General features: G+C 44.5%; 1 protein-coding gene across 2 annotated transcripts in view; it reads left to right on the top strand.

Moving 5' to 3' along the window:
• Positions 1 to 3,952, top strand: part of MARCH8 (membrane-associated ring finger (C3HC4) 8, E3 ubiquitin protein ligase) — a 71,772-nt gene extending 67,820 nt beyond the window's left edge. The window contains exon 6 of one of the 2 annotated variants that reach the window (XM_009888731.1): positions 1,915 to 2,848. In XM_009888731.1, coding sequence (XP_009887033.1) covers positions 1,915 to 2,219 — 305 coding nt within the window. In that variant the 3' untranslated portion in view covers positions 2,220 to 2,848. Of the gene's footprint in view, positions 1 to 1,914 lie in introns of both variants that reach the window. The other variant, XM_009888730.1, reaches the window with a different exon arrangement.
• The last annotated feature ends 7,978 nt before the right edge of the window (positions 3,953 to 11,930 follow it).

Consider the following 11,930-nt stretch of genomic DNA (forward strand, 5'->3'; position numbering starts at 1 on the left):
AGCCACGTCAGAGGGGAGATGTTTTTATCAGCGGTTGTGCCTGAAGCAGAAGAAATTCAGGTTGATTCTCAGGACTCCAATTCACGCAACTGGGATGAGGTGTGCTGCAGTTCACATAGTGGCTGCCACCCCACTGCAGGGTTGTCTTCACTTCTTGAATAGTAGGTTTTCTCTAGTATGCCAGCGGTGAACTTAGCAAATTGAAATCCATTTACCTGTGCGTGCTGAGCTGCGTGTTTGCAGCTGTCACAGAACTGCTTCTTAGGCAGCTGAGCTGTCCCTGAAGGTGGGGATAGAAGGGACGGGCCGTCTACCCAGGTGGGGAGCCATCAGAAGGCGAGATGTCCTTGCTCACAGAGCGTTGCATGCCAACTAGACGTGCAGGTGGAAAATGTTTTGCTGGGGATTGAGGCACGCCACTTGGGGAGGTCGCTGAGCATCAATAAACCGGCAAATCCACAGAGCTGCTCCAGTCTCTTCAGAGCAGAATCACACTTCAAATTGAACATTTCTCATTTGGGCTGTAGGTAGATTGTTCATGACTTCAGCCAGGAAGCTGCTTTGGGTGAAATCTTTTTGTTTCTGTTCCATCCAACCCCATCTCTTCCATGTATGCTGAAATGCTTTCAAAGATTTATTGCCTCCAGGTTATTTTAGCCAAGAAATATATTAGATCAACTTGAAGAGGAAGTTTAGTGTGAATATTCAGTACTTGTTACAATGCTGCCTTTGCTCCCTTCGTTTGAATTCTAAATCTGGGGAGCGCTGTAGCGAGCTGGGGAGTGTGGGGAGTGTGTGTGGGTATACATTCGTGTCTCCACAGGGGAAACTATATGCTATCGCTGTCTACAGATGGCATCAGATAGCTCACCTGTGAATCAGAGGTTCAGGTATTAATCACAAGTGGGATTTCATCAGTAGTCACATTGCAGTGCCCTTTGTATTTTGGGACTGAAATATTTTCATTCCTCCCACACTACCATGTGTTTCCAGAAGAACACTGGTCTGTATCTTGATAAAAACTTTGAATATCTGGGAGGCCATGATTTTATTCTCTGTGAAACCTGATAGTGGGTGATTTAGCATTGTTTCATATCCATCTTGTGATGCCGCTTATCTATAAAAAGGAGAGAAAATGGGTGGATGCAGGACCAATGTAAGCATAAGATGTATAAAATGAATAGTCTCTCATTTAAAAGTAGTTGATAGAGATGTAACAAGATCCAGCGTCTAAAAGTTCAAGCTAGATAAATTCAGGAAAAGTAATGGTGGTCATTTTTAATACGGAAGGTAAGTGTGTCAGGATGCTTCAGCATCTCCAACGCTTGCAGTTTTGCATCAGAAGAGACGCCCTAGTTCAACAGCGAGTTACTGAGTGTGATGCAGATAAAATTGTCCGGTCTGCATAACGAACACGTCAAGCTAGATGGTAACAATCGTTCCCTTATGAGTTTAAAGACTATGACTCCATGTACTGTGTCATCACAGAGTGGAACAGACTTCTTGGGTCACTGACTTAAGTCGTCTGCTATGAAGAGGAAACCATGCCATAGAATCCCTTTCATAATGTGATCCAATTGTCGTTTAAGAACAGCTGTAAAACAACCTAAACTTATTACTGGCTGCTGCCTTGACTCTGTGGTTGAGTCTGAGCCCTTGTGCAGCAAAGAGGATCAATTGTTTTGGTTTTGCTCTGGCGGGTGAGAATAAATGTGATATGTGAAGTAGAAGTCCGCATGTGTGTGACTGAAAGTGGGGGGGAAGGCCAAATGAGAAATATGGCAGAGTAACAATAGTTTGTATGGCCCAAACTCTGTGACAGTTCCCTTAAGGGATGCTTCTGAGAGATCCAATGTATCCTAGCCAATACTGACCCAGTCCTTTTTCTTCCTTTTTTAATTTTGTTTCTTCCAGGGATTCTAGAGTGGCCATTTTGGACTAAGCTGGTGGTTGTGGCTATTGGTTTCACTGGAGGACTTCTGTTCATGTATGTACAATGCAAAGTGTACGTACAACTGTGGAAGAGACTTAAAGCTTATAACCGAGTAATATATGTACAAAACTGTCCGGAAACTAGCAAAAAGAATATTTTTGAAAAACCTGCACTAATGGAGCCAAACTTCGAAAGTAAAGAAATGCTTGGGGTTCACCATTCAGACACAAACTCTTCACATTACACAGAGCCAGAAGACTGTGCTGCAGAAATCCTTCACGTCTGATTGCTGGGTGGGAGGGGCGTTTCTGTATGTCCTTGAAGATCTAAAATATCATTGTTTACTGCAAACTGCTCTACCTTTTTAAAATCGGCTAACAGCTGAGGGCTGGCGGATGAATTTTTTTACCTTTGTTTTTTGTTGGAATTTTTTTAAATCCCTTTGGCGTACCTGTCAGTGTCATCATGGTTGCATACCTCTCAACGTTTTGTCTCTTGTAGTGGCTGATCAAAGAGCCACAGGATACTGGGTAGAATGAGCCTTGGGTTTGGTATCCAGCAAGCCGCTAGTGAACTGCCGTCAACTTCATGGAGTCTGTTACTTTAGAAGATGACTCTAAATGATTCTGGAATATGCGTAGAGTGGAGTTTGTTTGTTTGTTTGTCTGTTCTTTAAGCATGATGAAGGAGGTTGTCCCAGACACTGAGGGAAATGAGAGAGCTGGAGTCTAATCTACCGCTAACACTGCCACTAACATTTTGTCTTAGGCAGCAGGTGTAAAATTTTGCTTTACATATTGTGATGAGACTTACAAAGCATATAGCACTTTTAAAAATCTTTATTTTGTAATATGTATGTCAAATGAGAATGAAACTTGAAAGAATGTGTCATTTTCAAAACATTTCTTCGTTCTTTACCCCACATATTCTTCTGGAACATAAACCTCTTGCCTTATAAAAAAAAAAAATTAAAAAAAATTTCAACCTGTGGTTTCCAACACATGCCCACATTATCTTACTAAACATAACACTAAAAAAACTCTGCCTCTTTGGGTTTCCTTTGAAAAGCAACTTTTTCAAAGGATATTGCACTTGTGACTTGTGTATGGGGAGTAGTGGCTGTGTACAGTTGTTCGTTTTCAATGCGTAATGGTTTCAATGCTCTGTTTTGGGGATTGGTTTTGCTTTGGTTTTTGGTTGTTTTTTTTTTTTTAAACAGGTCAGATCATCAACACACCTGCACATATATACCTGATGTAACTTTCATTCCAAACCATTGACAAAGGGTTTGTTGCTATATTGGTAAAAATGTGAGCTGTTATGGAAAAAAAAGATACTTAGTCAATACAGCTGAAATTGGTTTTCCTTCTTTAGTGCTGTGTCATGTGTGAATTAACCAGGAATTCGATGTTGTCAGAGGAGTTGCAGAGATCATCATCTAGGAAGTAAATATTGTGTTAAGTGGATAAGTTTAAAACTACTTGCCTGGTTTTAGTCCTGATGTGATGCATTATGTGGTCAGAGAATAGTTTTGTCTGTGCTTTTGAATTTGGGACTGGCTTGTTAATCAGTTAGCCTCAATGAAAAGAGAGGGACAGCTTTGGAATCTGTTTGCGCGGCTTTAGACAGAGCTGCCCAAAGCCTGGGGTGTCTGCTGTTAATTGGCATGACCAGTCTGTGTCACTGAACCCCTGTCCAGCTTCAAGCTCATTTAACCAAAGTCTCAGTTGCGACTGGAGCGGAAACAAAGCCCCACGAAAAGTCAGCACATGAGGCCTCTGCATTTGACAGCTGACTTTCTCTACCTGAGCCCTATCTAAATCTCTGTAAAGTCAATGATAATCTTCTGGTTGGTGTTAGTAGGAGTTGCCTGGACTTCTCAGTTAGGGAAACACTTCTGTTCATGTGTCGAGATACTGAACTAAATCCCCAGCTCCGGTTCAGGTTTTACTTACTCTTCTTCATGCACAACTTTCATTGAGCAAGTGGGTTTTTTTGTAATAAAAGTAGTTGCTTTAAGACTTCCCAAAGAATAACAGTAAGAGATTGGTGATTCTTTTTCTTAAGATCAATTTATTTTAAAATTAATCTTGTAAAAGAAGGCAGAGAAGGGACTATGGTAAGAGAACGCACACCAGTGGTTTCTAAGAGCTGGTAGAGGAAAAGCATGTGCGTGCGTGCGTGCCTCTGCGTAATCTCCTGCTTGAAGCTTACTGGCTGTGATCTTCATGAGCAACACTGTACCTTGTTCTTGAGAGGTTTTAAAATACCCAGACCTCTACGCAGTCCTAGTAAAGCTGCACTGGCGTGGGTTTGTGTACCGTGCTAGGTGCCAGGATGTCCCATCCTTATGTGATACAGGCAGACAAACCCTACATACCCCGCTAGTAGCGGGGCAGCAGTCTTCACGACTATCTGCATGTAGAACCTGTTGCCTATGCCTGCCATAATTTAAAGTGCAATTACTGGGGCCGTTTTCTGAACTCTGCTGTGGGTGATCCTCTTCTATTATGAGGACCCAATAATACATTGTCTTGTTTTGTTTTCTATTTTGTTCTGTGAAAAGATTTACTAGATAAACTCAGGTGGGTTAAATATCAGGTCTTGCACACCTTCGCCATGTTCTTTTGAAATGCCCAAGTGCACAAGGCTTGCATGTCTGCGAGATGCTCACGTTACAGCTGCAAGATGCACAGAATCAGCTGCCGACTGATGCTGTGCACATTCTCATCCGATGTGTGGCCAGTAGGTGAAATGAAAATAGACAAGTTCTGGTACGAAGCCTGCTTGTTCTCCAGCTCACACCTGAGAGGCACTGGTGTCTGACTGACGTTCTGACTAGTGCCGATACGACATACTGTAATGTGCTGGTACTGTTTCGATCACTGTCATATGTGATTCTTGGTGAAACAATTGTGAAATCTCATTTGGTGTTTTGGAAGCTCTATGTGGCACAGGCCAGGTAGTGTTCAGTGTATTCAGGATACTGAAGTTTTTTGCTGCACCCCTATGTATCTTAACTTGGGAAGAAAAACCACCTCCAGCAAGATCATCTGGGGAAAAATATTTGCAGATGAAACTGTTTTAGCCAGTGTTGCTGCTAACCATTCCCTCTCCCAGCAGGTCTTTTCTGAATGAAAGTTAAGGCCTAATATTTAAACTCCTGATACTGCTTAGGAATGTTCATAGCAGGAAAGGCTGCAGAAGAGATCCATCTTTCAGGGGTTTTCGTTTATGCTGGTCACACTTCTCATGCTGATTCTTACTTGGTGTTAATAGTGGGCTTCTGGAGCTGCAGTTCTCTGCTTCTGCATGGTGCCGTCAAATGGCGTGAGAAGGCTGAATGGTGCTTTTTCTTTCTTTCTCCTCAAGGAGATTCTGTTGACTTGTTTTTAGCTTCCAGCTGCGAGGCACTGATGCTAGCTCAGGTGAGCTCCGTCCTTCCCATCACTAAGGGGAATGACAACCCCCCGTCAGGTCAGACTTTCCAACACTGGCAGCTTTTGAAATGACTGAAATAGAAGCCAGAATTATTTTATTATTTTTTTTTTTAGTCCTTGTTCCTTGGCCAAAGTTAGTTTGGGTTACCTGGGGCTTTTCTGAGACCAGAATTTAAGTAGGAGGGAATATAGGCTTAATACCATCTACCACAAGCCCTTCCCTAGATTGCCAAAGCCTTTGCTGACATGCCCCATGCTCTAGACACCTGACTGGACTCCCATGCTATTGACTTCAATCCTGTCCAAAAAAACAGCATCTGTGCCAAGGAAATTTCCCTGCCATGTCATATTTGGTCTATCTGCCAGGTCACGAACATGCATTATGTTAGAAATACAGGCGTGTGCTGCAGAAGGTTGATCCCCTTTAAGAGATCATGAGATCTTAGTTTCCTATGAATTCTCAGGACTTTCTTCAACTGTAACCCTGTATTTTGGGAGTGGGGGTGATATTTAAAATGTTGCCCTGTGTTCTGAAGAGATGGCCAGACCTGGGGACAGCTTTCTCTGGTTCCGTGTCACTGAGACGGGCTTTGCTTTAGCAGGGAGGATTCACCAAAAGTTACGTTGAGTTCTGCAAGGGGTTAGAGAAGTGCTGGGCCTCTCTGCTGTGCCTGGGAAATCCTGGGAAGCAACAGTAATTCCCTGTCCAAGCCCCCTTCTGCCAGTCCCCTGTACTGATCAGGGCATCGGTCCCACTTGTGGCGGTGCTGTGAGGAAGGGGGGTGCTTGGCGTGCCACTGGTGGCACACGGATATGGCCACGCACGGGGGTTGGTTTCTCCTGCCCTGTGTTTGGCTGGGTAAGTATCTATGACAAATTGGGACCTGGGTCCAAATTTCTGCTAAAGAAATTCTGCTGAGGTATGTTAAGATACAGATTTCTGGTGTAGTCTGCTGTGGAGGTTGTGGCCAGCAGCGAAAAGGAGGTTGGTGGTTTGGGGTTGGATCTCTCTCAAACATGGGTGAAAGAGGGCAAATACAAAAGCAGGGATGTTGCTGGCTGGATTTCCACAGCGTTACATTAGAATATGCGAAGAAAACTTATAAGTGGGACCTTTTATTTTGTGATTATCTTTTTAGTTTTGAGATACTGCAGTGTCTGTATATTCCAATGAAGTACGGAAAGCACTTGTCTTTGTATAGATGATAACTGTTTAAAAAATTGCAGCTGATCTTGTATTTAGGTAAAACATTTGTAGATAGGTAATTGTATAACGTTAAACAACTTTACACTGGCATGTGTTGTATAGTTTATACAAGACACTTCACACTTCTGCAGAATTTTTTAGTTAGTAAATTTCTAGTAACTTAAATGTATAGTTTTGTATCCTTTCATGTATGTTCATTTTCTCAGTATTACCACTTGAAGAATTATTTTTAGTTTCTTAAACTGTAATTGGTTATTTGTGTGTGATACACAGGGTTATTGACTGCAGCAATAAAGTGTTTCTATAAAAAAAAAAAAAAAAAACAGAACAAAACAAAACCATTATAGTATCCGTTTTGTTTGAAAAAGCATTAGAGGCCCATGTGAGAGAACAAGTGAGCTCTCCAGTACTAAGATGATCAAAGTTAATTACTTTCACTGGAGTAAACACAGAACTTGATGAGTGTTCAGTGTAGCAGGCCAACACAGGGTAGCATCCCATGACAATTTGATGTTAAAATGACTCATAATAATAAAGGGATAGTTAACCATCAGAATAAGTGGGCGACTCCTCCGATGCAGTGAGAAGATATGACTGTGCAGGTGCTTTGGGCTCAGATGCAGGAATCATGGGGTGAATTTTCTGGCCCATGCCATGCAGGAGGTGGGGAGAGAGGATTCCTGCGGGCCTTAAAATCTGGAGCTTCTGGAATCGACACTGAGTGTTGCTATGAATGCTTCATGTCTGAAGTCAGCGTTCCCACACGCATCGGTTTCTATGCAGAGGTGCAGAGCAGAAGATGCACGTTACTATGATTCTCCTCTAAGAAGAAAAATAATTTTGTGTAAGTGGTGGATGGCCGTATTTGTCCTTCACTGCTGATGGCGTGAGCGCATTGCAGTGCTGCGTGTGTTTTCATGCCAGGACTGAGCCTCAGAACAGGAAGTCTTCTTAAATAGGTTTCTCTTAAATAGGTTTGTAGCAGCAGTAGCTGAAGGCAAACAGCTATCTGCGCTGCTGTGAGGCGGCTTGTAACAGAAGCGTAAATGCCTAAGAGCATATAAGATCTGGAAAGCTGTGTCTATAACAGACATAAGGGGGCTCAAAGAAACTCTTTTAATTGATGCTTCTTTTTAAGGAGGGATTAGTTTTAAATTTTCTTTTGGGTAAGAAAGGGGAAGAAATCTCAATGCAACCCTAGGGAGGTGTCTCCCATGCAAAACAAAAGGTTCTGTCCTATGTTCCTTAGTGAAGCAACTCTGGTTGTAGTAAATGGACCCACTTACATAAAGTTTGCAAACCCACCAATAGGACCTCTGAACAAAAATACTCTTCTAGAGAGATGGTAAGATAATTTCTAGGGCCTGCTTTTTGACTGATAGTCTCTGGGATGAAAAGCTGAGACGGTTTAAAGAACAGAGCCTGTAGAACTGTCTGGCTGCTGGTTAAAAAGTGCTCCTCATCTTGGGTTCAGGCACCTTGAGTTAATTATAAAATAACTTACTCCTTCTTGTAAACTTCGTTTTCATCTGAAAGACTTACTGTCACCATGTGAAGTGTGTTCATCTCCAAGACGGAGCAGAGCGGTGGCTCAACAGCACATGGCACAGCTGTGACTCCAGGAACGGGATTTTTCAGCTGGTCCCCAGGAACTGGAGCTGTCTGGTGAGTAGTTACTGGTACCTGGCTGGCAGGACCAGCATGACTTGCCCCTCGGAGCAGGGCAGAGGGAGGTTGTGGGGAGGCAGGAGGGCAGCAGCAAGGTTGCTAAGATCCACCTGAGTGCCCTCTGGAGGCTCCAGAGGTGTCAGATGGTGTAACTCCAGCTGCTGACGGAAAACCAAGCCCCAGGAGTCTCAAGAGCCAGGCTTGTGCCTGCACAGCTGCTCAGCCCATCCTGCAGGAACCGTACAGCCTCCTCCAGTCCCCCTCTTCCCACAGCCACGCTGTGGACCACTCTCCTGTCATGGACCCCCTCCATTTCAGATTTCACTATCCCCAGCCTGTTCACCCATATCGTGAAGTGTTTGCCCCTTTCCATTCATTCTACTTGTGCAACCCAAATTTCCTTCCTTTTCCCACCTTTCTCTTTCACCACTGCCATTATTCTCAGTCTCTCGGCTTGCCGCTGGGCAGAAGGGGTTGTGCTAGGAGGAGCCAAATTACAATTGGCATGTGATTTGTAGGAATGACTATGGAAGTACCCAAAAGTGACACTGTGCAAATAAAGCTCAATGTCCACCTGCCATCCCAGTTTTTCCTGTAAACCCTCTAGGCTCCGGTCTCTGAAGTGTAGGATGCTCTCTGACATTTTGGGACTGTATTGTGTTACCACAGTACAGACAGAAGAAGATGCTTTTTCACAGTCTTATGATGGGTGGACAATATCAGAAAAATCGGGCAAGAGTATCTCATTATAGAAAAAGAACCGAACAGAGGAAAAAATCATTGAACTAAATAAAGAGAGAGGGAAATAAAATTCAGAAGGGATGCAGGGGAGGATTTAAAAAAAAAAAAAATCATTAGAGCCCTGAGTAAAGGAAAGAGGGAGGAATTTCAGCGCATTATGCAGGGTAGAATAATTGGAAATGAAATATTGCTCAGACAGGGTCAAGTGATGGCAAACTTTAAGAATACTCTTTTAACGTACTCTAGGGAAAAGGCAAGATTGGTGGCAGAGGAACTGAAAGCTGAAAACAGAGAGGAGACCTTGCTTGAGATTGTTAAGGAGCTGAATGAAGTTGTCTCAAAAGCTTTAACATCAGAGGAGGGTTTAAAATAACTGAATAAAACAACCAGAAGGCTGCACAGAGCAGAGGGGGGAGATCACCACTCAGAGTATGCTCGTTAAAACCCCAAGCTTCAAGGCACCAGGCTTGCAATTCCTAACATTTTAAGACTTCACCAAAATTAACCTCCTAGTCATTTTTGCTGGGAGCCCCTTGCTGGGCTGGTTTGCTCTGATACTCTCTGTCTCAAAGGCCACCTGCCAACAAGGCAGGGCACGCAGGCGCAGGAGAATTCATCACTGTTAGAGCCGTAGGGTCTGGTGCTGGGGACAGCAGGTTCCTTTGTCAAGGGAAACAGTTCTCTTCGTGGTTGGGAGAGACTAGGAAATGTCTTAGGCTGATGACTTGATCCCAACTGAGAAAGCGCAGCTGTCTTGGAGAGTGTATGCAGTATTTCACATGTGCTTTATCCCTGAGCATCCCAAATTAACTCATAAAGTATCGCTATTTCCTTCTTGTGGATAAACTGAGGCCTCTCTGGAGTCTGGCCTGCCACTTGCCTTGCTCTCATGCTTGACTTCTTGCTTTTTAAAGTATTGCATTAAAAGAGGACTGATTCTGATCATGGCATTAGCTGAGCCAGTGTTTCTCATGCCAGCAAGATGATGGTTCATTTTATCCCAAAACTGTGCTTTCAGAACTGTGCTAGGTTCACGGCCACACCTAAGCAGTCGATGCACTCCAGAGAAACCCGATGGAAGTTAAATCAAACCACTGAGCAGTTTTCTTGCAGCCCTGGACCAAATTAAGCTGTGGTAGAAGTTACAAGTGTTATTTCCAGGATGAATTTGGACCTGCCTGACTTCAAATTAGAGCCAATATTGCACAAACCTCTGTCAGGACTCTACCTTTGCTGCTGGGGCTTAGGACTTTTGCACCAGTCTTCAGTCTCCCACTAGTATTCTAGTTTTGCTGTTCTCAAACGTGTGCAGCACTAAATGATGCCAGAAGAGTCGCCACCAATGCGGCTGTACGCCTTGTGCTTGCCTTGTCCATGGCTTACCTGTCCCGTGCCTCTTTAGCCGTGTTACCTGCGCAGCCTCCCAGCACTGATTTGGGATGAGGAAGCCTGAAAGCAGGCTGCCTTCTCTCTGTCTCCCTCCTTCCCTCTTCTCACCAAGTGCAGAGTAGCACAGCTACATCTGCGGAGTCAGTGAGAGGATCTGCAGATTTAGGAGGAAGTGTTGAGGTCAGGTGGTCCCAGCTCTAATGGTCCTCAGGGTGAGGAAAGTGTCCTAACATCACACTAAATGGGATGGAGGATCCAAGGAACGCCACCTCAAAAATGGGGGTAGGAAGTTCACAGGGAGAGACTCTCAGCCCCTTGCAATCTGCATGATCCCATGTATAAAGGGTATAAAGATATTGTAATAAGTGTTATCGTAACTCTGGGGTTTGTGAGAGATTCAGCTGGTGGCAGCATTGCCACTGCCTGGATGGCAGAGCAAGGACACTCTGTCCTGAGCTTTGCAATCCTCGAGTTAATTTCTGGACCCTCTGAGCTGGGACAGAGGCAGATCTATGAACAAGGGGATTTTTCTTCCCATTCTGGTGGAGCAACACACAGTTAGCACCCATATGTTCTCAGCTATTAAGCCCATGCCCCTTAGATTATTTATGTAGCTTGGAAATTTCTGTAGGCTCTGCTGATCCCCTCCGTCATTTGTTAATTACCATGTTGTATCATTTCTCCCCACTCCCAGTCCTTATTAGCATATTTCAAGAGAGCCATCTGCCCACCCAAATTGCCTGTAGCCTCAGGAGGGCTATAAGATTTGTGACATGTTCACAGAACAACCTTGTTTTTCACTGGCATTGCAAGGAGATAGAGAAGGACAGCAGCTGAATTCCGCTGTGAATTTTCATGTAGTAAATCCCAGTGATGCTTGGCCGAAGGGGAGCTGTGAATAACAAGCGGCAAAAAATCCGTGGCAGAGTAGATGTGCCCCTTGCAGGGGGCTGTCCTGGCCCCCCACGAACACGCAGCCAGCACAGGAATAGCAGCTGTTTATGTTTTAAGGGCCCAGTTTCCCAGTTCCCTGCTGGTGAGCGCACAGGTCGCACCAAAGCCTTGTGAAACCATGTTCAAGTGAGGAGTGGGGCGGGGGAGATGCGCAGGGGTGGGGGGAAGATGCACATGGCCACAAGTGCAGAAGTGATGCAGGGAGCAGCTCCTGCCTCCCCAGGAAAGCAGATTGGGGAGAAATAAGCCCGGGCTTGCTGTCTGCATCAGGTCCGGGATGGAGCAGGGCTGCCTGGTTTTGGAAGTAGGTGGCAGAAACCAGCGCTGGGCCCCGGCAGCTGCGCCTGTGAGCACAGCCTGCTATGAAGGCAGTTATTGACAGCGATTAGCGATCGATTACTCTGACACCTTTTTGCATCTTTCACGCTTGCAAAGGGGGTGATATTGCACAGCAGCTATCAGTTTTAAAACAGAATGCAAAATAGGAAAGAAAAAAAAAAGTGGGGTTTTTTTTTTATTTTTATTCCGTTTTTCACGCTGGAGAGGGGTAGCGTTGCACTCCGCTTACAGCAGCATCCCCCTCCTCCCCTGCACAGCC

Source organism: Charadrius vociferus, unplaced genomic scaffold (genome assembly GCF_000708025.1).
Source record: "Charadrius vociferus isolate BGI_N301 unplaced genomic scaffold, ASM70802v2 scaffold436, whole genome shotgun sequence".
NCBI lineage: Eukaryota > Metazoa > Chordata > Aves > Charadriiformes > Charadriidae > Charadrius > Charadrius vociferus.